The sequence below is a fragment of the Hyperolius riggenbachi genome, chromosome 1 (assembly GCF_040937935.1).
Source record: "Hyperolius riggenbachi isolate aHypRig1 chromosome 1, aHypRig1.pri, whole genome shotgun sequence".
Classification (NCBI taxonomy): domain Eukaryota; kingdom Metazoa; phylum Chordata; class Amphibia; order Anura; family Hyperoliidae; genus Hyperolius; species Hyperolius riggenbachi.
This window is the reverse complement of record NC_090646.1, coordinates 12511074-12538270: the sequence shown is the minus strand read 5'-3', so window position 1 is coordinate 12538270 and position 27197 is coordinate 12511074. Positions and strand designations below refer to the sequence as shown.

Below are 27197 nucleotides of genomic sequence, written 5' to 3'. Positions count from 1 at the left end.
TTGTGGGGCACGTTTTGTGTGCACAATTGCGTTTCCCAATGTGAAAAGAAAAAAAGCCACAGGAACAATTTGGAAATGGGAAATAGCAATGCAAATTGCTTGGCACTATGTTTGTCATGTGACTTGCACGCACTCCCAATGACTTGACACGAACGCAAATAGAACAATGGCAGCAGGCACTGCCATCGCATTTCAATGAAAGTCGCAAAACATTGCACCGCATCACTGAAAAGGGTACATTTATAAATATATATTTATTGTTAATATAGTATGCCTGCTCCCTGGTGTGCCTATATACACATACGCACATTAAAACTACACTGATGTTTTGGACTAGTCCATCTCCTCATGGGGGACTCCTGGCTTTTTCTTAAATCTGATTATTATTATTATTATTTAGTATTTATATAGCGCCGACATCTTCCGCAGTGCTGCGTACAGAATATATAGTCTTGTCACTAACTGTTACTCAGAAGAGCTCACAATCTAATCCTACTATAGTCACATATCTATGTATGTATCATGTAGTGTACGCATTGTAGTCTAGGGCCAATTTAGAGGGAAGCCAATTCATTTCCCTGTATGTTTTTGGGATGTGGGAGGAAACCGGAGTGCCCAGAGGAAACCCACGCAGACACGGGGAGAACATACAAACTACATGCAGATAGTGCCCTGGCTGGGATTCGAACCCGGGATCCAGCGCTGCAAGGCGAGAGCGCTAACCACTACGCCACCGTGCTGCCCAAATCTTGTACAAACATGCCAGCTTCCTACTCATTGTGCATTATTCTGCCAACTGGACTATAAGTAAAGCCAGAGAATCCCCCATGAGGAGATGCACCAGTTCCAAATCTGGCAGTAAAATTATTCAGAGCTGTCTGCTTATAATACCAACTATAACTGTTCACGCGCCCCTCTTCCCCTGTGCATTGAATGGTGTTTCATATTGGGGGCAATGGTAGGGGCGGAGTCACAAGAGATTTCAGGCTGAAATTGATGGGTAATCGGCCTGCAGTGTGCGGGCAGCCAACATATCTCCCTCCAATCAGAAAGAGTTCTGTCTCTTGGTTGATCTGCCCATATACCGCTAGCTGTATAGCTACCTTTATGCCTGGTACTCACCATGCAATTTTCCATCAGGTAGAGGAGTCAAATCGATTTCCAACAAGTCAGATCGTTTTAATGATCGATTTTCTGATCACTTCTATACAAGTTTGAGCAGAAAAATGATTGGAAATCAGATAAGGCCTGTTGGAAATAATCCTCTTGCCCAGTCTATCTGATGGGAAATTGCATGGTGTGTACTGGGCATTAAAGTCAGAGGATCAGCAGGACAGCCAGGCAACCGGTATTGTTCAAAATTAAATATATCAGCCTTCATATCCCTCTTACTTCAGATTCCTTTTAAGGGTTAAAACCAGTTACCCATAAATTGCTGCCAGCAGCGTCCCAAAGAAGAATCTGCTGATAGGCCTGATCTTCTCTATATGACCTGTATATCCTTCCTCACAGAAAAGCAGCAACATTTCTCTGACCAGTGCGTTAAGAACGTGCTATAAAACATTACTGAAGGGGTGAGGACACAGACATGTAACTCAAGAGGAACTGTAACCAAGGATTAAACTTCATCCCAATCAGTAGCTGATACCCCCTGTCCAATGAGAAATCTATTCTTATTTACAAACAGCTCATCAGGGGCTGTGACATCTTAAACCCCTCCTACACTGTGATGTCATGACCCTGGTCCTGACAGTTTGCTGTCTGTGAACCTTGTTGCATTGTGGGAAATAACAGCGGTCAAGAAAGCAATATCTCCCTCTGTGCATAGAACTCTGAGTAGCAAATATTCCGTGCAGATCACCTGGCAGGGCTAAAGAGATCACCACCAGTGATACATTTGAGAATGTAAATCAGGGAGAGGAAAGATATTACAATGGGTGAACACTGACTAAATCAACTATAAATTAATATTGCAAACAAGCAATTGTATTCATTATGTTATTTTTGCTACAGGTCCTCATTAAATTGTCGTGGTGGTCAGTTGGAGGTTTGTAGCAGGCTGTCACAAGGTCACTAGCAAATTATTAAACAAAGTGACCCTGGAGACATTACTACAGGCAATCCAGTCACAGAATGATTCACTTCAGTCAACAAAACCGTGCGAGCGTGTCTACATGACCTGCGCAGCACCACTGCCATATGGGAGCGCAGGAATACACGCCCCTTACTGGTGCCAAATAACGGGACAATTAGCAGTGAAACATCGTATTTTGAATTGATTATACAGATCTTATTGCATGAAAACCAACAGGGGTTTGGTTTAACCTGAACAATTTTTTTCTTAACCTGCTGAGCGGTCTGGACGAGCTCAGCTCGTCCATCACCGCCGGAGGCTGCCGCTCAGGCCCTGCTGGGCCGATTTGGCTCAAATAAAATGCAGCACACGCAGCCGGCACTTTGCCAGCCGCGTGTGCTGCCTGATCGCCGCCGCTCTGCGGCGATCCGCCGCGAGCAGCGGCGAAAGAGGGTCCCCCCAGCCGCCTGAGCCCAGCGTAGCCGGAACAAAAAGTTCCGGCCAGCGCTAAGGGCTGGATCGGAGGCGGCTGACGTCAGGACATCGGCTGACGTCCATGACGTCACTCCGCTCGTCGCTATGGCGACGATGTAAGCAAAACAAGGAAGGCTGCTCATTGCGGCCTTCCTTGTTTATTCTGGGCGCCGGAGGCGATCGGAAGAACGCCTCCGGAGCGCCCTCTAGTGGGCTTTCATGCAGCCAACTTTCAGTTGGCTGCATGAAATAGTTTTTTTTTTATTAAAAAAAAAACCCCTCCCGCAGCCTCCCTGGCGATCTTATTAGAACGCCAGGGTGGTTAAAGGGACTCCGAGCTCTAGCAAACAGATTTATACATACCTGGGGCTTCCTCCAGCCCCATACGCTGCAATCGCTCCCACCCTGCCCTCCTCAGTCTTCTGCAGCACCGGGTCCCCGCATTTCTGTCAGTCTGAGCCAGTCTGGCATAAAAAAAATTGCGCCCTCTACGTATCTCTCCAGCAGCTGCTGCAGAGATACGCAAAGAGCACACTTCTCTTATGCTGGAGCACCGGTACACTTTAAAGAACCAGTCGATCGACAAGGTAGATTTTTGTTCATAGATACTATCACAACTGGTTTCAGTATCAGTAGTTGATTAAAGTTGAACTGTAGTGAAAATAATGTATTACGTGCAATTGCTTATTTTTTTAGAACATTAATTTATCAAATTATTTAGTCAGCAGCCGGTCACCACTGGAAAAAAAATCTTCTCTCTCCCAGATTTACATTCTGAAATGTATCACTGGTGGCAATATCTTTAGTCCTGTCAGGTGCACCTCTGCTGAATGTTTGGTAACTGTGTCTTCCGAAGCCAGTAGAAAAAATACCTGGACTTCCAGAATACTCTAGGAAAAGAATTCTGCATAGCTAAACAGCCAAGGCTATGACATCACATAATACATAGCGCTATATAGATATAAAAGTGGGTATCCTCAATCATTTACTACATCTTACTATATGTCCCTACAGTGCCTCTTTAAAGAGAACCAGAGACAAACTAATTAAAAGCTTTTATACATACCTGGGGCTTCCTCCAGCCCCATAAGCACGGATCGCTCCCACGCCGCCGTCCTCCGCTGCCTGGATCCGCTGGTACCGGGTCCCGTCATTACCGCCAGTCGGCCAGCGGACGCGGGCAATTGTCCGCATCACAGGGGCTCCCTCCATATGCTTACGCGTGTGGGTGCACACTGCGCAGCCGCATGCGTACGGGTATGGAGGGAGCCCCTGTGCATGCGGAAAATCGGTCGCATCCGCCGGAAGTGACGGGACCCGGTACCGCCGATCCAGGAAGCGGAGGATGGCGACGTGGGAGCGATCCGTGCTTATGGGGTTGGAAGAAGCCCCAGGTATGTATAAAGGCTTTTAAATTTTTTCAGTATTGTTCATCTCTGGTTCCCTTTAAATACAATTTTCTCTTCACATCTGTATGAGCTTATTTAGTGAGAATTAAAAGGCCTGTCTTAATGATAAACCTGATTACATGATCAGCTGAAAGTCATCCAGGCAGGCGATTGCTCCGCCCCATTGGAATCACTGCAGTTGCAATTTTTTTTCCAATATTTCTGCCAAGGCTCTGGCCACGCCCACATGCGTTGCCAGAAGGGGGCGGGCCACAGCTATGCAGGCGGAGGTTTCCAAAGATCTGTGGCAGATGTCGGAAACAGAGCCGCGACCGTTGTGTATGTGAGGGGGCGGAGCATCACCTGTGACCTGACGACATCGGAACCAGTAAGTGTTTAACCCTTAGACCTCCCCCAGTCTTGCAGCATGAAGACCGAGCCTGACATGACGGGCCCTATCTTTTTATACCGGAGGTACTCTTTAATGATATGCCAGTAATTTAATGTAGATTGTATGTGTTATATGTTGGTCCTCAGTATTACTACAAACCCGCCTTCTGATTGGACGGCAATATTGCTATGATGTAACTTAAGTTCTTCAACTACATATGGTTAATATCATGAACAAAGCATCCTTTCCTGGCTCAGAATAACCTAGGGTTGTGTCACCTCACACAACAACCAGCTGTTGACTATGAAGCCAAGATACAATTTCTGCAACCAGTAGCCTAGCTTGACAGAGATCTATTTCCTACACTTCTAATGATGGTTGGTCTTGACATCTGTGACCTTAAATTCCACAAGGAAAGGAATACAACCTCAGCAGACCTCTAAATGTTCATTCTAAACCTTAGCATTATATACTGTACATCTATTAATCAACATTGTATAAGTAGCACTCAGGGCCGGATTTGCACTTTTTACTGCCCAAGGCCAACAATCCCCAGCCGCCCCCCTGACCAACAGCATCCCCCCCCCCCCCCCCCCCCAATGGCCTATCTTCACCCCTGACCTTCTGAACCCCTCCAGAGTGCCACTGGCACCTCTAAGAGATTTGATAGCCACCCAGTGTAGGCCGATACGACACAAGCATGGGCTTATCTGGGTCCATTCTCATTTGCACTCTCTTAGCCAGAAGTATTTGCAGTTCACAAAGACTAAAACTGCGCAAGCGCAGAACACTCCAGAGCCCATGGGAGCACCCCCCCCCCCCCCCCATGGCCTATCTCCACCCCTGACCCTCTTTGAAGTGAAACTGAACTCCTCAGTGTTATTACAGTGGACTGCTGAACAAACTCCCGTTCCTCCTTCCTGTGACGCATCAGCCGAATAAATGCACCTGATCTGTACAATTTTTCATTGGTCTGAACACTGTCAGTCACTGTGACTTTAGCATGTTCAGGCCAATAGAAAGCTGCACAGATCAGGTCCATTTATGTGTGGCAAGTCAGACGCATGACTAGGAAGGAGGCGCGGGAGTGTGCTCAGCTGTAATCAGAGGAGTTAGCCAGGTAGTTATTAGTTTATATTGCAGCAGACATCTCACTTTAAATGTTCCCCCTTGATGCAGCCTACACACACATATCTCTAGTGCAGTACCACTGCATGGCCTATGTCCACTCCAGCCCCACACTTAAGGCCCATACACACGTCAGATTTTTTTAAACGACGGGTCGTTTCGACGTCCCATCGTTCAGTCGTTCGGACGCCAAATCGGGCGTGTGTACAGTCCATCATTCAGCTGATAAAAATGGTTTTGAGCGATCCGCCTGGCGGATCGCTCAAGACCAGTCTTATCAGCTGAACGACGGACTGTACACATGCCCGATTTGGCGTCCGAACGACTGAACGTCCAAACGACCCATCGTTTTAAAAAAATCCGACGTGTGTATGGGCCTTTACAAAGGAATATCATGGGAGATGGGAAGGTCAGATTTACCTACCTGGGGCTTCTTCCAGCCACCAGCAATCTCTTATGCTGGGCATAGACGGTACGTTTATGCGTCGGATCCTTTGCTTTAGATCCGATTCTCTCCATAGGGCCACTATCCCCTCCACACAGTGCATGCGCCAGCCTGTCTGCACTCCTCTTCGATGGCACTCCCATGGGCCTGGAGCGTTCAGCACATGTGCAGTTTAAGTCTTTGTGAACTCCAAATACTTCTGGCTAAGGGAGTGCAAATAAGAAAGGACCCAGATAGGCCCATGCTTGTGCTGTAGTGTCGTACACTGGGTGGCTATCAGATCTCTTAGAGGGGCCAGTGGCATACTGGAGGGGATGAGAATTATAACAAGGAAGGGACTTGATAGACTTGGGGGCTGGAAGAAGACCCAGGTAGGTAAATCTGAACACTCTAACCCCTGAGGCAGAGATCGGACAGCACAACACAGCTATAACAGAACTTGTAAAAAAAACAGACAGGCCTCTGCCCCTAGTCCTGGACAACTGCTCCCCCTCCTCCTTCCCTCACGTCTCCCACAGCATTCCAAAACAGACAGGCTGCAAATACATACACACATGCTTACCCACATGCACACAGAAGCAGCCAGGATCTTTTCTATTGAAGTTCCGTCTGCAGTCAGAGCGTCCTTCACATTAGGAGCTGTGGTGATGCCTGAAGCTATATCTCCGGTCTCCTCCACATGAATCTTCAGGGGGCGGGCGGTGAGGGTAACAAGCAGTGCTACACAATCAGCCAGCGTGGAGGCAGCCGCAACAAGCATGGATGCTGCTCAGCACGTCTGCATGCACTTTTCCTTGCTGACTCTCTGCCTGCCTGTGTCCATGACCACCTTAATTAGCAGTTGGTGTTGAAGTACGGTAATCCCGAACTGTGAGGCACACACACTGAGCCTCTCTGCATGCATGGATCGATACCTGGTCTTCTCGGCATCCCCACACTGTTTCCACAGTCTGCCTCTCATATCAGCTTCCCTGCCTCGCTGCCACTGGGGTCCTTCTTCCCTTTGCCAGCCACGTGTGCCCCTCCCTCCCCTGTCCGCATGAGTCACATGACTGCCTGCGGCTGCCGCTGCTGTGTGTGAACCAATGCAGGGCGACCGCAGAAGGACCAGGTCTGGCTGACTCATGCCTGCTTCACTGTGCAGAATCAGGACTGAGAGCGGCATAAATTATTAAAGGGGTTGTGCGCTTTGAACCGGCTCTCTGTATAGAAAGGTTTCCTGCCCTTGGCCGCCCTAAACAAGGCTGATTTTTGTGCCGCCCTAGGCAGTGGCCTAGGCGGCCTTGCCAGAAATCCGGGCCTGGTAGCACTACTGTATATTAAACAATAGCATAGAAATCTATCTCATGACATCGTACAGACATAATTTCTCATCCGGCAGGGCCCTTAGCCACATGTAGAAATCAAAATCCGTCAAGGATATATCATTTGACTAAAATCTCAAAACATTCAACATATAACAGTATGCCCCCCTGGATTGGCACAAAAACCGATTGGCCAGCATGCAGGGAGACATTCGCACTGAACCCACCTTGCGCTTGAGCTGCATCTCCGACAGATATTTGTCATCTTGCAGAAGCTTCACCAGATCTTTGTAGACTGACCTCTGAACTGGGGGGACAAGGAGGACAGGAATGAGCATGCGTTATATATACAGCCGGACATGTAGAATGTTTACTACTACACACAGCACAATCCGAGATCTCTACACAATCCGAGCACACTTCCTCTGCAAGCTGTGATCGCAATCATGCTGCCATTCTGATCGCCACCTACAGAGATCTAAAAATGCGATTCGACGTGTGTTAGTCATGATTTTTCATGTAATTTTTGGAATGGGGCATTGCGTCAGAATTTTTTTTTTCCAATAGTGCTGCATTTGCTACGTTTCATGCGCCTCCATTGACTACCAGAGAAGCAGGCGGTTGTGCTTCGGGAAAAATCGCAATGCACGCGATTGCAGCAGTGGAAAAATAACAGTGTAATTCAGTGTTAATTGCGGCTTCCCTGCGATTTCTCGAACATCAGAAAAGCAGTTGCCATCTGATTTCCGGATTGTAATGCAGCTGGTGGAAACAGGATGTTCCCGTGAAGGAAGAAGCTGCAGAAACCAACTTAATTCCCCCACTTTAAACCGCGTACGGGTTGCGTCCGGCAGGGAAGGGGTGTACGGCGTCCGGCAGGGAAGGGGTGTACGGCGTCCGGCAGGGAAGGGGTGTACGGCGTCCGGCAGGGAAGGGGTGTACGGCGTCCGGCAGGGAAGGGGTGTACGGCGTCCGGCAGGGAAGGGGTGTACGGCGTCCGGCAGGGAAGGGGTGTACGGCGTCCGGCAGGGAAGGGGTGTACGGCGTCCGGCAGGGAAGGGGTGTACTGCGTCCGCCAGGGAAGGGGTGTACTGCGTCCGCCAGGGAAGGGGTGTACGGCGTCTGGCAGGGAAGGGGTGTACGGCGTCCGGCAGGGAAGGGGTGTACGGCGTCCGGCAGGGAAGGGGTGTACAGCGTCCGGCAGGGAAGGGGTGTACAGCGTCCGGCAGGGAAGGGGTGTACAGCGTCCGGCAGGGAAGGGGTGTACAGCGTCCGGCAGGGAAGGGGTGTACAGCGTCCGGCAGGGAAGGGGTGTACAGCGTCCGGCAGGGAAGGGGTGTACAGCGTCCGGCAGGGAAGGGGTGTACAGCGTCCGGCAGGGAAGGGGTGTACAGCGTCCGGCAGGGAAGGGGTGTACAGCGTCCGGCAGGGAAGGGGTGTACAGCGTCCGGCAGGGAAGGGGTGTACAGCGTCCGGCAGGGAAGGGGTGTACAGCGTCCGGCAGGGAAGGGGTGTACGGTGTCTGGCAGGGAACGTCCGGCAGGGAAGGGGTGTACAGCGTCCGGCAGGGAAGGGGTGTACAGCGTCCGGCAGGGAAGGGGTGTACAGCGTCCGGCAGGGAAGGGGTGTACAGCGTCCGGCAGGGAAGGGGTGTACAGCGTCCGGCAGGGAAGGGGTGTACAGCGTCCGGCAGGGAAGGGGTGTACAGCGTCCGGCAGGGAAGGGGTGTACAGCGTCCGGCAGGGAAGGGGTGTACAGCGTCCGGCAGGGAAGGGGTGTACAGCGTCCGGCAGGGAAGGGGTGTACAGCGTCCGGCAGGGAAGGGGTGTACAGCGTCCGGCAGGGAAGGGGTGTACAGCGTCCGGCAGGGAAGGGGTGTACAGCGTCCGGCAGGGAAGGGGTGTACAGCGTCCGGCAGGGAAGGGGTGTACAGCGTCCGGCAGGGAAGGGGTGTACAGCGTCCGGCAGGGAAGGGGTGTACAGCGTCCGGCAGGGAAGGGTGTACAGCGTCCGGCAGGGAAGGGGTGTACGGTGTCTGGCAGGGAACGTCCGGCAGGGAAGGGGTGTTCAGCGTCCGGCAGGGAAGGGGTGTACTGTGTCTGGCAGGGAAGGGGTGTACCGTGTCTGGCAGGGAAGGGGTGTACCGTGTCTGGCAGGGAAGGGGTGTACCGTGTCTGGCAGGGAAGGGGTGTACCGTGTCTGGCAGGGAAGGGGTGTACAGCGTCCGGCAGGGAAGGGGTGTACCGTGTCTGGCAGGGAAGGGGTGTACCGTGTCTGGCACGGAAGGTGTGTACAGTGTCCAGCAGGGAAGGGGTGTACCGTGTCTGGCAGGGAAGGGGTGTACCGTGTCTGGCACGGAAGGTGTGTACAGTGTCCAGCAGGGAAGGGGTGTACCGTGTCTGGCAGGGAAGGGGTGTACTGTGTGTTGTGTCGGGGAGGTCAGGTGATTGGTTTCTTGAGAAATAAAACCACAAGTGTGCAGTTTCGGTTTCCTTCTCTCGCTGTGTACTCTGAGTACTCGCTCTGATCTCAGAAGGAATCTCAGCAGCTCTGCTGACAGAACTCTCATACTGCTGATGTACTGAAGCATGACAGACCTCAGCCAAGCACGCCACCCCATCTATACAGCAACAATCATCACTCCAGTGTGTGGGGCGGGGGTCCCTGTGCATTCAATATGTGTGTATATGGAGGGGGGTAGCCCCCCCAATATACATGTGGCTGGATAAGGGACGGCCAATAATAAGGGCTGTGTCCCCAGTAAAGCTGGGAATGGACTGTTTTCTCCGCTCATTGCTGAGAGGAGAGTGAATGGTTCTCATGTTATACACAAGAGCCGTCACACTTGTCACGCTGCGATGGATCCGTTGAGGTAAGCAGGCCGCACCTCTGTGCTGTCAGCGACAATCCTGGGTCAGGCGATGGGTTCCTCATGTAGCCGGGGGGGGGGGGGGGGGTGTACACCATCAGGGCCTGATGAGTGCTAGGATGAAATGGCCCCTCCTCCACAAGGTACAAGCAATAGGGCCCCTCCTCCACAAGGTACAAGCAATAGGGCCCCTCCTCCACAAGGTACAAGCAATAGGGCCCCTCCTCCACAAGGTACAAGCAATAGGGCCCCTCCTCCACAAGGTACAAGCAATAGGGCCCCTCCTCCACAAGGTACAAGCAATAGGGCCCCTCCTCCACAAGGTACAAGCAATAGGGCCCCTCCTCCACAAGGTACAAGCAATAGGGCCCCTCCTCCACAAGGTACAAGCAATAGAGCCCCTCCTCCACTAGGGACAGGCAATAGTACCCACCACTCCACAGGGGCCGGCCGGAGCTCCACAAAGCTGACCCCCAACAATCAGCACAAATGTAATTCCACCAGGCTTGGTTAGTGCCACGTTTGTGCCCATTTGTGCTGCAAAAATTAAGATTTGTGCTGCTTTCATTTTGAAGATAATCGCACTTATTGTTTCCAGATCAATCCCATCCCCCATCCCCCGTACAGCAAGGGGAAAAGTTCACCCGGGCTCACTCAGCCTTTGCGATGTTGTAGGGGGGGGGGGGGCTGAGGGAACTTTTGACCGTTATAAAAACATGAATATCTCAAAAACTGTAAGGCCCCATACACACTTGAGCACGAAACGTGATTCCCACTATCGCTAAAGCCCTAGCCGTTTTTAAAAACGCTAATGCTATTCTAGCCTATGGCAGCGTACTCACTGCCGCGATTGGCGATGATTGCGGGCGTTTCACGATTAGTGCTAATCGCAAACGCGTTAACCTTCAGCATTTTTCCGGCGGTTCTGGAGCGATCGACATTAGCATATATAGAACCGCTAATCGCAATTCCTCTAAAACCGCTAATTTGTCTAGTGATTTTTCCTGCGTTACATTTCGAAAAAAAATCACCCACGGAAAATGCTAACGTAAATTGCTAGCGTTTAGCGATTTTAGGTGTGAATGGGCCCTCACAGATAGAAAGAGGATTTCTGCAGCACAGTTAAGCACACGCACAGCGATAGCCACCCACACCAGTTTCATGTCTGTAGGTTGTTGTACGGCGGATTTATTGTGTTGGAAATAATACGTGCGATTATCTTCAAAATGAAAGCAGCTCAAACCTTAAATTCTGCAGCACGAGCGGGCACTAACCAATTTTTGGAATTTGTATTTGTGCTGATATTAAGGGGGCCAGCTTCACGGAGCTCCGGCAGTAGACCCCGCCTCCACAAGGGACATGTGGCCCCGCCTCCATAGGGGACAAGCAATAGAGCCCCTCCTCCACAAGTGACATGTGGCCCCGCCTCCATAGGGGACAAGCAATAGAGCCCCTCCTCCACAAGTGACATGTGGCCCCGCCTCCATAGGGGACAAGCAATAGAGCCCCTCCTCCACAAGGGACATGTGGCCCCGCCTCCATAGGGGACAAGCAATAGGGCTAAGTAAGTGCTGTTTATATCTGAAGGATTCAGAGGTGTGAAACGAAAACGTTTACCGGTTTGCGGTGGAGATACTTACTGGAGTCGCCCAGCACGGCCACATACTTGTTATGCAGCAGTTGCTTGACGTCCTGAGATCTGAAATGTCTCATGGCTGCAGCCCAATCTTATCATCCAATCTCTGCAACGAGAGAAGAAAACAGTCACACAATCGATAAAGCCGTCACACACTATCCAATGCAAACCAATCGAACATGCGGAAAAGATCTCGGTTTAAAATGCAGGATCGCGTGCGCAGAGGTAACGGCATTCGCTGCAGCAAAAACCAACTAGCGTGACTGACTTACAGCTGCTATGCCCCTGCAGGGGGGGGGGTGTCAGGCGGCAGTGCTAGGCGTACGGGCATGCGACAGATCTCTCTACATGTATGGGCACTGACAGAGGCGTGATGAAAGGCCGGAGAGATTACCTATCAGACGGGAGACACAGCCATGGATAGAAGCAGAGAGGACAATACAACAGACAAGAGCTGGTGCAGAAGAGGAAGTTACAGAAGCCACTTCCTGTACGGAAGAAAACATCTGCTACTTGTACACATTGCCCAATCACCCCCTCCATATCTCACTGTCACACGTTGTGCCCCGCCCAGTCCTTATCTATGGTTACAGATATCGGGATACCCTCTCCAACCTGTGGCTACACACACAACCTACACCAAAGCTCAGCTGGGGTCAGATTTCGTGGCCATTGTGGCTGAGAATAATGGTGTTCCCAAGCATGTTTACAAACCCTTAAAAGACACCTGAACTCAAACTTCCTCTCTGCTCTAAAAGATATGCGACAGTAAAATGACCTTTAAAGAAAAACTTTTCTTTGTTATAGTTGTGCTTTACTGGAACAAAAATATTGTTAAAGTGGATCCGAGATGAATAACTATAACAAGTAACTTGTCTATATATTTAATCTAAAGTTTACATAGTTTACACAGCAAATCTAGCTGCAAACAGCTTTAATAGTTTATGATTATTTATTCCTGTGCTACAATGACAGCAGCCCTGTTCTGTTTGTCACAGGCTGAGGGCTGGAGATGCTATCAGCTTGCCTGTGTATAAATTCACCCCCCTCTCCTCCTCCCTCCTCCCCTCTGCCTCTGAAATCAATGGCTAGTAACACCTCCCCCTCATCCTGCCCAGACTGAGCTCCCATAAGCCCTTGCTACACTGCCAAGGCACTCTAAAAACCAATGTTAGTTACCTGGTAACATCCTTTTTAGTAACCTCCAGGACAGGTCCACCACGAGAACGACAGGCTCCTCCCAGGAACAGGAAACGTCCAGATAGAGCACTCTATAAAACTTTGTCCAACCTCTTGATCCCCAGTCAATTTCAAGTACTGTTCCTAAACAAAAAAGGGGTTTTAATATTCATACTGCATATACATATACTCTCACATCATATATATATATATATATATATATATATATATATATATATATATATATATATATATATATACATATAATTGATATCGGGTGGGTTACGGACCTGTCCTGGAGGTTACTAAAAAGGATGTTACCAGGTAACTAACATTGGTTTTTCCTTTAACCTCCAGGACAGGTCCACCACGAGAAGATGAGCAAGAATCTTACCAATTTAGGGTGGGCTGACTGCCTGCAGAACTTTCCTTCCAAATGATTGCTGTCTTGCAGACATCAGGTCTATTCTGTAGTGTCTAGAGAAGGTGCTTAAACTTGACCACGTGGCTGCTCTGCAGATCTCTTCTGGCGTAGCACCCGCTCTGTAAGCCCATGAGGTGGCAGCTGCCCTAGCTGAATGGGCTCTAATTGTATCTACTACCGTATTCCCTGTAATCCTATAGGCTTCCTCTATACATAATTTTATCCATCTAGCTATAGATCTCTTTGACATTTTACTACCTCTTGTAGCTCCTGACGTGTTAATTAGCAAGGTTCTAGAGTTTCTAAATTCCGCTACCCTCTCTAACTAACACATAAGGCATCTTCTTACATCCAATGTTGGTTCCTCTTTAAATGATGGTAATACAATGTCCTGGGATCTGTGAAATTTTGTAGTAACTTTCGGGAGAAATTCATCACATGTCTTCAGTATCACTTCATCTCTAAGTATTATACAAAACGGTTCATCACAACATAGGGCTTCTAATTCGCTCACCCGTCTAGCCGATGTAATAGCTATAAGAAATACCGTCTTCATTGTCAATAGTCTGAAGGAAATATCTGCTATGGGCTCAAAGGGTTCTTTCTTTAGTACCTTTAAAACTAAGGATAAATCCCAACTGGGAACTTTTTTCTTTAACATAGGTTTCTTTCTCTCCACTGACTTAAAAAATTGGATGATAAGGGGGTCCCTTGCTAACCTCTCATCCATAAAGGTAGATATTGCTGCTACCTGTACCTTTAAAGTACTTAACGAAATATTCTTTTCTACCCCGTCCTGTAGAAACTCTAAAATGGTTGGCACTAAATCACCCTTGAACCCTGACTCTTCCTGCCACATATTAAAGGTTTTCCAATATTTGAGGTAAATTTTTCTTGTAACTTTCTTCCTACAGTCCAACAGAGTACTAATAACCCTTTCTGATACTCCTCTTTTCCTTAAAGGGGACCTCTCAGAAGCCAGGCTGACAGGCTTAGATTTGGAATAGAGCTTCCAGTTCTTCTTGACCCCTGAGCTAGTACTTCCTTGTCCGGAATCCTTATTGGACCCTCCAGCCTCATCTTTAGTAGTAGTGAATACCAACTTCTTGCTGGCCAATCCGGGACTACCATAATTACTACTGTCTTGGTCCTTGATAACTTGTGTAATACTCGTGGCACTAGCTGTATTGGTGGAAATGCGTACCCCTTGTCGAATATCCAGTTCTGACTTAGCGCATCTACCGCTTCGGCTCCTTCGCTTGGATTCAGGGAGTAGAATCTTCTGCACTTTGTGTTTTGCTTGGTTGCGAACATATCTACTCGTGGTCGACCCCACTGTGTGGTCAATCTTCTGAACATCTTGTCTGATATTTCCATCTCTGTATTTGACACCTTTCGTCTGCTTAGAAAATCTGCTATCGTGTTTAATGATCCCTTCAGATGTATTGCTGATAATGATAGAAAATTCTTTTCCGCTATTGTTAATATGTTCATGGCCAGTTCCATCAGCTTCGCTGACTTTGTACCCCCTTGCCGATTCAAATATGCTACCGCTGTGGTGTTGTCTGACCGGACCTGAACATGATGACCCATCAGTGTCTGTACACTCTGTTCTAGTGCTTTTTGTATAGCTGCTAGCTCCCTGTAATTGGATGACTGCATCCTCACACACTTTGGCCACCGCCCTTGTAACATTCTTCCCTGCAGATGTGCACCCCAACCTATAAGACTTGCATCGGTCGTGATAATCTTCCCTGTTGGTATGATCCACATCCTGCCTTCGGTGAGTATCTTCTCCGATAACCACCACTCCAAGGACTTTAGTACGTCTGGTGGACATATGACCTGTGCCTCTAGATTGTCCTGTGTCTTGTTCCAAACTTTTAGCATCCAATTTTGTAAGTGTCTTGTATGCATCATTGCCCACTGTATAGAGAATCAGAGAAGAGAATCAGAGAGAATCAGAGTTTATTATCGCCAAGTACAACCGGTGGGTTGTACCCGGAATTGGTTTTGGCACATACAGGGTCGTTGGTGAAGAGACAAGAAATAGCATACAGTTAAGCATGGCACATACATAGACGTGAGACAAGCATACTTAGGACAACATTACAGCTTGTGCGTACAATTAAGCAGAGTGCAGCGTCACATGCAGTCAAGCATGGGTCATACGTATAAAATATAAAAGCAAAAATAAAAAGCAAAAACAGAGCGTTACAGCATACACGTACATTTAACGTAAATACAAAAAAAAAAAAAAAAAAAAAAAAAACATAGCAAAGCATACATTGATAGTAGGAACAGAAAAGAGTGGGACTGGAGGAGCAGCCTGAGAGCTGATCTGAGCGCTGCCATTTTCGGCACTGGACGCTACACAGCGACACGCTCCCAACAAGACAGGTGCACCGATTGTCCACGAAAGTAGAGAGAAGGAAACTGGGAAAGCAACTGAGAGAGAGAGAATGGATAGCTAAAGAGGAGAGAGACAGAGACAGAGAGAGAGAGTCCCCTTTAGGACTGCAGATGTGTACAGTCCGATGAACAGTGCTCCTAGCCGAACTGAGGGGATCACCAAGAGGGGTCACGCTTAGCAAAGTTCTGACTTGGTGCCCGGTCTGGGCGGGTCAGGTCCTGCAAAGTTCTGGCTTGGTGCCCGGTCTGGGCTGGTCAGGTCCAGAGTCCCCATTTATGATGGTTGCAGGCAGAGGGGAACTGGTGGAGTGTAGATGTGGCCGCAATTTGAGGGCTGGATGTGGGGGTGACGATCTCATTGGTAGTGGCCCCATCAAGGGAGGTCCTCCCAATGTGGCTGCAGCTTGGACGGGGGGAGAGGTGGCCTGCGTGTGCTCAGGTGGAGTCCCCCTTACCCGGCAGCAGTGGCAACGAAGCTCCGATGCGGAGATCCGGGCACGTGGGCAGCCAGACTGAGGCAGCGAGGCTCCTGGGCCACCACGTGGGCGGCGGCCGCTCAGCTGGTCCAGCGATCCTCCCGAGCGAGTCTCCGACATCCCCAGCCCGCGTCCTGGCAGGCATGTGGTGCGACCGCATGGCTGCACCGAGCGGCGTCTCGTGCTTGCGCTGGGTGCACTCCCCGATGCTGGAGCCGAGGAGGTGCCGCTGGGAGCTCTTCGCTGGTCCCTCTGCGTGTCCCTCCGCGTCGATCCCGCTCAGCTGATCCGGCTCTGCAGCTGACCACAGACCACGTGGGCGGCCATCCCGTAGCCAGCTCCTGCAGCGCTGACTCACAGTGCGCCCTGGATGTCCAGGAAGCCCAGCACTGCATCCCGGGATCCCCAGAGGCAGGGGGGATCCATCCAGCGAAAATGAGATGGCTCTGTTGGGGGGAAAGGGGACAGAAGAGTAGAAAGGCCGGAGCCCTGTGTGCCAGGCAACCCTCTTACGGCGCCATCTTGTCTTTTGTATAGCTGGAGCTGTTGACGTCAGGAATCCCAAAACTTTCATTACTTGTCTTATCGTCATCACTGGCTTTGTTATGAATCCCTGTATCATAACTTAACTTCCCTATCTTTTCGACTGGCAAATACATTCTCTCTGTCTCTGAATCTATAATGACTCCCAGAAACTGGATCTTTGATGTTGGTTGAAGGACTGATTTGTCCCAGTTTACTATCCATCCGAGGGTTTGTAATTGTTCTAACACCCTTTCTGTATTTTCTTTTGATTTCTGATATGATTCTGCCACTACCAGGAGATCGTCTAGGTACGGGATTACAAGAATCCCTTCCATGTGGAAAAACTTTGTCACCTCCGCCATTACCTTTGAGAATATCCTCGGTGCCGATGATATCCCGAAAGGTAGGACCCTGAATTGAAAATGCTGAATCATTCTTTTTTCTTTTATTGCAAATCTGAGGAACTTTTGAGATGACTCCCTTATCGGAATGTGCCAATAAGCGTCCCTCAGATCTATATTTGTCATTATACAATTTTGGGTTAACAAGGTTCGCACAGAGTAAATTGATTCCATCCTGAATCTCTGATAAGATACGAAGGGGTTCAGGGCCTTTAGGTTTAGAATCAGTCTTAATTTCCCCGTCGGCTTTTTTACTAAAAATACCGTCGAATAAAATCCCTGAATGCTCGAGATTTGATTTTCTGGAACTGGAATGACCACGTTTTCGTCTAACATTGATCTTACGATGCTTTTTAACGCTAGCTTTTTCTCTTTTTCTTTTAGAAGGGACGTGGAAATAAATCTCTTTGGAGGGAAGGATTGAAACTGAATCTTGTATCCCTGACTTATGAGATTGAGGATGAAATCGCTTTTGGAAATTTTTGTCCATTGGGAATAGAATCCCGACAGACGCCCCCCAACTTTTTCTCTGGCGTCATTTCTTTTCTTGTCCCTCCTGGTTTCGAAAAAGAAAACTCCTTTTCGTCCCCTCTCTGTTAATGGCCCAAGGTCTTCTCCTCTGCTGAGGCTTATCCTTGTTGTCTTGTCTATTTCGCCTAAAGAATCTTTTGTTCTGTATAAACTTTCTTTTTTGGGAATCCCTTCTTTCTATCAGAAGTTCTTTCTAATATTTGGTCTAACTGCTCTCCAAATAGTAATTCTCCATTGAAGGAGATATTGCATACTCTGGCTTTTGAGGCCTGACTACCTTCCCAATTCTTTATCCACAGATTCCTCCTTGCTGTGTTAATTAATGCCGAGGTTCTAGCATTTACTCTGATATTCTCAGCTGCTGCATCAGTTATATAATCAGTGGCCTTAGAGACCACTTCTAATGATTCCAAAATCTCCTCCTTAGAGGCTCCTTTTTCAACTTTCTCCTCTACTTTCTTAACCCATAGGGATAGAACTCTTGCTACACAAGTTGTGGCAGCTGCAGGTCTAAAATTTGCTCCTGCTGCTGTCCAGGCTTTCTTAAGAGCGAATTCTACCTTTTTATCCTGCGGATCTTTTAGATAGCCTAGATCTTCAAATGCCAATTCGTTGTCTTTATTAACCTGAGAAAATGCCGCATCTAACCTGGGACATCTATCCCAAGTTTTGACATCTTCCTCTGTAAATGGAAATCTTTTCATAAAACCCTTTGACATGAACAATTTTCTATCAGGGTATTTCCACTGGCTTAATATGGTATTCTTTGTGGATCTGTGTATAGGGAAGGTTAATGATTCTTTTGGTTCCATTCCTTGATATAACCTATCATGCATAGATATTTCCTCCGATTTTTTGGATTCAATGTTTAAGGTCTTGTTAATCGCCATTATCAGCTGCTCTGTCTCATCAGCTGGAAATCTAAATCTAGAGATTTTCTTAACCTCAGACTGGGTGTCCCAACTTTTAGCAGAGGAGTCTGACTCATCATCATTATCTTCCTCCTCCCCCTCCATGTCTTCCTCTTCAGAGGAAGATACTATATTTCTCTTTGTACTTTTACTTTTATGTTTTACAGGCTGAGATTCTGTATTAGGTGTTTCTGCGGCCGGTATCTCTGTACTTGTACCCGGGTTTACTGACTCTGCTGCTGGGGGAATAGCGGAAGCAAACACCTCCTTTAGAGATTTAATGGTGTCTGCCATTTCCTTCTTTACGGCTGTCATTAACTCTTCCTTCAACCCCCCTGATTGCTCCTGTATAAGTTTCATTAAACAAGGTTGACAAAACTGCTTATTGTAGTTATGGGCCATTTTTGCATCACAGAGCGGGCACCGCCTCCTTGGCTTTGTCGGCTCAGTAGGCTCCGGGCCCTAAAATAACAATCAACACAAAAACACAATGTCATTCCTCTGATTTTGATTTAAAGGAATATCACCCGGTGAAAAAATGAAGAGTGACAGTAACCCTGGCCAAGGAGAGCAGGAATGAAGAGCCATATATACATATAAATGCATCCGCTATATATATATATATATATATATATATATATATATATATATATATATATATATATATATATATATATATATATATATATATATCTATACATATATATATATCTATACCTCTACTCCCCCACAGTATCAAATAATTGCCCAAGCTATAATATTCATATATATAGCCCTCTGGCCCAAAGTGGAAAAAACCTCCATATATCATGTATGTCCGCAAAAAATTTAAATATAACAGACCTCAGATCAGACGTTAAAACAGGCTATTAAATGCACACTATAAGTCTCTGATCTTATCCCAGACCTCCGTACAGACGCGGCCTATAGATACAGGTTACTATAACAAACCTCAGATCAGACGCTAAGCAGGCTATTAAATGCAAACTGTAAGTCTCTAATCTTATATCAGACCTCCATACAGACGCGGCCTAGGCGTACAGCTCATACCGTAAAGGTCACCAAGCTTCCGCCAAGCTTACCTTTCCTGGTTCCTGCTTAGCGTCCATCCCGCTCCGTTCCGAACACAAACTGGCAAACCATGCGGGCTTCCGGCGTCTCTTCACCCACGCGACCGGAAGTGACGTCACGTAAGGGCGGAAGTACGTCATACGTACTCCGCAACTGAGGGCAATCAGCTGCCTTCCCTCCGGAGGCCCGCATGATCCCCGCGTCACTTCCGGCGCGCCACTAGCCTCCGCCCAAGGGGAATCATGGACGCCGCGCGTGTCCTCCGGATCCGCCGCAACTCGGGCAGCCAGGACAGCCATGGGGAAGGTAACTCCACTCTTTCTTCCCCCTCCGGACCGCAAAACCTCTCCAGGCAGGTCCACCCATAGCCGCCAACCAAGTCCCAAACTCTCCTGGTCTGACGGACCGGCGAGCGACCAGAGCACTCCTTGTTCCTGGAACAGGAAACGTCAACTGGGGATCAAGGGGTTGGACAAAGTTTTATAGAGTGCTCTATCTGGACGTTTCCTGTTCCTGGGAGGAGCCTGTCGTTCTCGTGGTGGACCTGTCCTGGAGGTTAAAGGAAAAAGCTGTGGGCGAGGCTTGTTTACTTTATAGGGAATTAGAGTATTAAAATAAAACAAAAAACAGAAGTATTTGTCTTGAGGAATGCCCTATACACTATATGTAAGGAACACAATTATGCAATGAGTAAAAATGTATCTTGGATTCACTTTAACATTCTGTACTTTCATGGCAGGGAGCTGACACAACTGAGAAACCAAATTACAACTGGTGATTAGTCACAGATGAGGGGGCAATAGACAGGCTAAACTCTCTAAATACATACAGGGTGCACTTCTCTGTGTTTACTTCTGTCCTGTGCAAGAGTTCAGGTCCACTTTAAAAAGTCAACTGTAGTGAGGGGGGATGTGGAGGCTGCAATATTTACTTTTAAGCAATACCAGTTGCCTGGCAGCCCTGCTGATCCTCTGCCTCTAATACTTTCAGCCATAGCCCCTGAACAAGCATGCAGCAGATCAGGTGTTTGACATTATTGTCAGATCTGACAAGATTAGCTGCATGCTTGTTTCTGGTGTGATTCAGACACTGCTGAAGCCAAATAGACTATAGCAGGACTCAGGGCCGGCGCTACCATAGAGGCAAAGGGGGCAATTGCCCCAGAGCTTGTAGGGGCCCCCAGTGGCTACAAGAGGGAAAAAAATGGTTCAAATCGACATAGTTTTTGAGCAAATCGATTTTAAAGTTTCAAAGGAAAAAAAAATACACATTTAAAAACCAGCCAACTTTAATGGTTAATAGCAAATCCACCTTAAATTCTAGAAACCCTAAATTTGCAGGCTATGTTAAGGAGATCATTGGGAATAAGAGGAAATTTTTTTTCAAAAAGAGCTTATAGTTTTTGAGAAAATCGATTTTAAAGTTTGGAAGGAAAAAAGTATACTTTTAAATGCGGTAAATGTCACTTTTAGTAGCAAACCTAACGGTAGTGTAATTTTACATGCATCAAACGAAAGCGCAATACATTTCCTGACGGGGTTTCCAGGGGGTCTATACGCAGCCGCAGCTCTTTGGCCAGGGATCGCTATACAGCCGCAATATGGCAATATGAAGATCCCTGGCATTTTTTCCTATTTTCCCCCCAAAAATGTTATGTTTAGAGTGTGGGAATTTAAAAAAATTTTATGTGGGGTCCCCCCTCCTGAAACTTTTTAACCCCTTGTCCCCCATGCAGGCTGGGGTAGCCAGAATGTGGAGCTCTGACCGATTGGGGCTTCAAACCCTGACTATACCAGCTGCAAAAAAGGTCCCTTAATGCCGATTTTTGTTCTGGGGTATCTGTTGGGGGGGGGGGGGGGGCAGGTGTATTTTGCCCTGGGGCCCATTGTTGCTTAAACCGGCCCTGGCAGGGCTGCCAGGGAACTGGTATTACTTAAAAGGAAATAAATATGGCAGCCTCCCTATCCCACTCACTTAAGTTGTCCTTTAAACAATACCAGTTGCCTGGCTGTCCTGCTGTTCTCTTTTTTGTGCAATTCAATTCAATCAAACATGTCTAATCGGGATTCGATTTGGCATTGTTTTGCACTGGCAAATTGAATCCCGATCGGACATGTCGAATCGAATCGCACAAAAAATTGAATGAATGGTGTAGATGGGGCTATAGGATGCAGTGAAACCAGCATGCAGCTGATCTCATCACACTTCAATCAGAAACACCTGATCTGCTGCATGCTTGTTCAGGGGCTATGGCTAAAAGTGCTGCGTAATATGTTGGCGCTTTACAAATAGAATAAATAAAAAGTATTAGAGGCAGAGGATCAGCAGGACAGGACTGGTATTGTTTACAATTAATTGCTTGCCGACTGCATCACGCCAATGGGCGTGGCCGCGGCAACAGCCCCAGGACCGCCTAACGCGGATCGGCGTAAGGTCCTTGGTGCTCGCGGTGCATGAGATCGCTCGCAGGCTACGCGCGCATCTCCTGTTGGTGGGCGGGAGACTGTTAGACGGCAAAACCGTCGTATAATTACCTTGCACAACGCTGCGATCAGCAGCAGCGCTGTACTGGGGACAGTCATGTGACACGGCTGTCCCCCGGGTCACTAGAGAGCGATCGGCTGTCATAGGCAGAAGCCTATGGCAGCCGATCGCCATGACTGGCCGACTGCGGGGAGGGAGGGAATTTTTTTTTTTTAAAATTGACTATTTATTAAAGAAATAAGAAAAATAGGTTCTTTTCCGTTAGCCGGGCGCATCCTCTAGGTGGTGATAAAACTCCACCAGAGTTACATCTTTCCCTACTATCCATGGCTGCCTGAAGGGGGAATAGTAATTAACGCCACCTGGTGGTTGCGCGCAGCTAACGGTATGGTGCCGAAAAATATTTTAAAAAAGAAACACCGGGGGAACGATCAGACCCCACCAACAGAGAGCTCTGTTGGTGGGAAGAAAAACAGGGGGGGAATCAGTTGTGTGCTGTGTTGTGCGGCCCTGCAGCTAGGCCTTAAAGCTGCAGTGGCCAATTTTAAAAAAAAAATGGCCTGGTCAATAAGGGGGGGGGGGGGGGGGGAGGGGGGGGGCTATGGGTTTAACACCGCGGTCCTCAAGAGGTTAAATTAAATAGGCCAGCCTTCAAGTTCCTCATACGCTGGATACACACGGTGCGTTCGCGCACTCGATTTTCCCGTCGATTCGTTTATTTCCAACATGTCCGATTTGGATTTCGATGGATCGTTAGGTCGATTCGGCATACTTTGCATGCGAATCGACCTAACGATCCATCGAAATCCGAATCGGACATGTTGGAAATAAACGAATCGACGGGAATCGACGGGAAAATCGAGTGCACGAACGCACCGTGTGTATCCAGCATTAGTGTTAGTGCCATTTTACTCTATATCCTCTAATAGGAATTACTCGCTAGCCTCACACACTGGGCAGCTGATCAAAGAGCTCAGTGATCTGATCATCTCTTATCCTGGAAAGTGCTTGAGTAAAGTGTCCTGTTATTTTTAATGACACAGAGAAGCCAACTTGGTTTGACTGTTTAGAGAGGCAGCCATACACCGGTCGATTGCCACCAGATCGATCAACAGATAGATCCCTCTCTGATCATAGAGGGATCTATTGGCTGCCCATATACTACATACAGATTTTAAATCAATTTCAGCATGAAATCGACTCACAATCTGTGGAGCTGCCGCTGGCCGCCGCTCCCAGCAATACATCACCTCTCCGCAGGCGCGAGTCCCCCGCTGTTCCATCTGTCCGCGCTGGGAATCTTCTCTCTACTTCCTGTCACTTCCTGTGACCAGCGGAAGTTCAAACAGTAAAGGATGCTCTACTGTTTGCACTTCCCCTGACAGGACGGGACAGGAAGTGAAGAGAAGACAGCCAGCCGAAGAAGGGACACCGCGACTCGCGCCTGCGGAGAGGTAATGTATTGCTTTGTCGGTCATCGGCCAATCAAACGCCGTTATCGACGTGCTCTCGACCCGCCGGCGATCGAGATACATTTTCCACCGGGACAGCTCGACGGCATCGATCGATTTCGGAGGGAAATCGGGCGATCGGTCAGCATTTGCATTATCGATTTAACAGCAGATTTGATAACAATGATCAAATCTGCTGTATATCGGCGGGAATTCGACGCAATGTATGGGCACCTTTAAAGGGGACCTGAACTCAGAACTTCCTCTCTGCTCTAAAAGATGCGTAACAGCATAATAACATTTAAAAAAAAACACATTTCTTTGATACAGCTGATACAAATCCTGCAATAAATCTGCAGCGTGTCTACTTCCTGCTTTCATGGGAGCCGATATTGTTAACCTTCCTGGCGGTAAGCTCGAGCTGAGCTCGGGCTATGTCGCGCAGGAGGCTATCTCAGCCCCTGGTGGGGCGATTTGCACCATTCAAAGTGCTGTGCACGCAGCTAGCACTTTGCTAGCCGCGCACACAGCTTGATCGCCGCCGCTCTGCGGCGATTGCCGGTAACGCAGCGGCGGAAGAGGGCCCCCCCGCCAGAGCCCTGCGCTGCACGGACCAATGAGTTCCGGGCAGCGCTATGGGCTGGATCGGAGGCGTCCGACGTCAGGACGTCGGCTGACGTCATTCCGATCGTTGCCATGGCGACAGGAGAAGCCAAACAGGGGAACGCGTTGTATACGCAATCCCCTGTTTGCTATTGATGCCGGCGAGGATCGCACTAGAGGGACACATGCACCCTCTAGTGGTGTTTCATGTAGCTACCACTCTGGTAGCTTTACATGAAACAAAAAAAAAAAAAAAACAAAAAAAAAAAAAAAAGATTTCTGCCTATTTGGCAGCAAAAATTAACCGCCAGGAGGGTTAAAATCCTGTGTTTACCAATTACCTTTCTGCTGTGGCAGTCGGCCGACGCGGCTGAGGGATCAAATTACAACCTGTTATTATTCAGATGAGGGGGAATAAGACAGGCTTTCTCTGTTTTCCTTCTGCCTTGTGCAAGAGTTCAGGTCCACAGACTCACCTTGGATGTCGCCCATCAGGGATCAGAACGCTATCGATCCCCTGAGCGACATCGCTAGGCCGGCCTCTGTACAGAGGCGGAGTCAGCGGTGCAGCCGGCAGTGTCTTCTGTTCCTATGCGGGGAGGCGGAGGGATGTTGGAGCGGCACACGTGTGATGTCATGCGGCGAGCATAAGAGAATCGGCTGTCGCTGGGCGGACCGCTGGCAGGTTGGGGGCCTCTGTGATTATCAGCTGAGGCGATCATTATCAGCTTTATAGCCAAACATGAGGTCCAGCTTCATAAGAGGTGCCGACAGAAAGGAGTGAAAATTAACTGCCCCCTTTATAAAATCTCAGAAATACACAATTCACCTGGCCACAGACAGAATGGGAAGGTGTGACTGACACACACTATATAAATAAATGCACCCCCTTTCATTAAGGAGACCCCCGCAGAGACAGCAGCAGCCTGGAATGTGGGACTTCACATCTTTCAGGTCAGGCTGGAAGAGGAGATGCCACTGGGGTCTTCTAACACCCCCCCCCCCCCCCCTACAAAGACTGAGCTCATCAATGAATATACACTGCTCAAAGCAAACATGCCCTTCAAAAGACAACAGCCTCAGAACACAGCAGGGAGCCGCCAAGCTGTACACAGTGTATAATGGAGAATACAAACTGACCCCCTCCAGTGTCCTGACCCCTCCCCCCCCATCCCAATGCAGCTTCCTGCCACTCCTCTGCTACCTGCAGCAACCCCTACACTTCTGCCTGCAGCTTCCCAGTGCTCCCTCCAGCAACCCCCTACACCCGAGCTCACGCCTGCAGCTCCAACCTGCAGCCCCCCTATACTTCTGCCTGCAGCCCCCCTATACTTCTGCCTGCAGCCCCCCAGCGCTCCCTCCAGCAACCCCCTATACTTCTGCCTGCAGCCTCCCAGCGCTCCCTCCAGCAACCCCCTACACCCGAGCTCACGCCTGCAGCTCCAACCTGCAGCCCCCCTATACTTCTGCCTGCAGCCCCCCAGCGCTCCCTCCAGCAACCCCCTATACTTCTGCCTGCAGCCTCCCAGCGCTCCCTCCAGCAACCCCCTACACCTGAGCTCACGCCTGCAGCCCCCCTATACTTCTGCCTGCAGCCCTCCAGCACTTCCACCACCATCCCCCCCTATACTTCTGCCTGCAGCTCCCCAGTGCTCCCTCCAGCAACCCCCTACACCCGAGCTCACACCTGCAGCCCCCCTATACTTCTGCCTGCAGCCCCCCCCCCCCCCCGCTCCCTCCAGCAACCGCCAACACCCAGGGCTCCCGCCTGCAGCCCACCTATATTTCTGCCTGCAGCTCTCCCGCCGGTATCCCCCGCAGGCTATCAAACATTGTTGTTATGTTAGTAAAGAGAGGAGGTGTTTTTCTATGGCGACGATCATCTCATTCTGTATTGACCCCAAAGTGCCTGCCTGTTCAGTTAAATTCAGCCACATTGGAAGAGATAAATGACCAATCACAGAACACAAAATTAAGGGGGCCATACAGTAGCCGACCACGCAACCAACCAATCGACCATCCAATTCGATTATTCTAATCGAATGAAAATTGGTGCTGCCAAGTGCAGGCCCGACAAAGAAAGCGACCAATTTGGGGACAGAAATTTGCCGCACGCTGGAAAATTTTGGCCCGAAGTTGGTTGGTCTGGTGCGGCGGCGGTACGGCAGCCGAATTGCGAACAAGTGACGAGATGACAAAACCCCCGCCAAGGCAATGTATAAATGTATGCAGTGCATTTATACATTACCTGTCCGGTGTCAGCCTCCACCTCGGGGTCCGCATACACGCCGGAGGCGCTCTGACGTCACGAAGGCGCATAGCGGCTGATGTCAGATGCTATGCTCCGCTAGCGTGTATGTGGCTTACCCGGCGAGATGGACGGATGGACCCGGCAAGCTGCTACAGGACAAGTAATGTATAAATGCACTACACACTGCATACATTTTGGGGGCAGCGGCGGGGGGGGGGCATACATGGCGGGCTCAGCAGATTCCGTGATTTCATCCTGAAATCGGCCTGTAGTGTATGGGCAGATTTGACTAGAGAAATACAATTAGAGATACAATTAGAGATAAATTTGTCTCTTGGTTGAATCTGCCCATATTCGTTCTAAATGTATGGCCACCTTAAAAATCCTCTCTGTCCCATCAAACAGCATTACCCACCGATAAGGCACCCGGCGCTATCCACCGATCATCATGGCCGGATTTCTGGCAAGGCCACATAGGCCATGGTCTAGGGCACCAGATAAACAAGGGGCGGCCTGCAGACAGTGGGCATTATTTGCAAGTGTCCAAACAAATGAAAGGGGTCAGGATAACTGCACTATTAGTACCAGCTGGCATCTGCCTGTGCTGTGTTACAGGCAGCTGCAGTCCGTTAACCAAACATTTGTGAACAGTGTGTGACTAGCAAAAAGCCAGACCTTGTCCAATGACATAGCAGCAGCTGCAGGCAGTTACAGAAGGCCGGGTCTCACGCACTTGGCGTGGGGGATGAAAGGACCAGGGGCAGCACCA

The 27197-nt window shown here is 49.0% G+C and overlaps 1 protein-coding gene across 8 annotated transcripts in view; it reads right to left on the bottom strand.

Moving 5' to 3' along the window:
• Nucleotides 1–27197, bottom strand: part of LOC137562355 (PC-esterase domain-containing protein 1A-like) — a 101698-nt gene that overhangs the window by 53436 nt on the left and 21065 nt on the right. For all 8 annotated transcript variants that reach the window (XM_068273699.1, XM_068273692.1, XM_068273702.1 and 5 more), the window contains exons 2-3: nucleotides 11714–11815; nucleotides 7432–7511 (exon numbers count right to left, since the gene is read on the bottom strand). In XM_068273699.1, the coding sequence (XP_068129800.1) occupies nucleotides 7432–7511; nucleotides 11714–11786 (153 nt within the window). In that variant the 5' untranslated portion in view covers nucleotides 11787–11815. The remainder of the gene's footprint in view (nucleotides 1–7431; nucleotides 7512–11713; nucleotides 11816–27197) is intronic.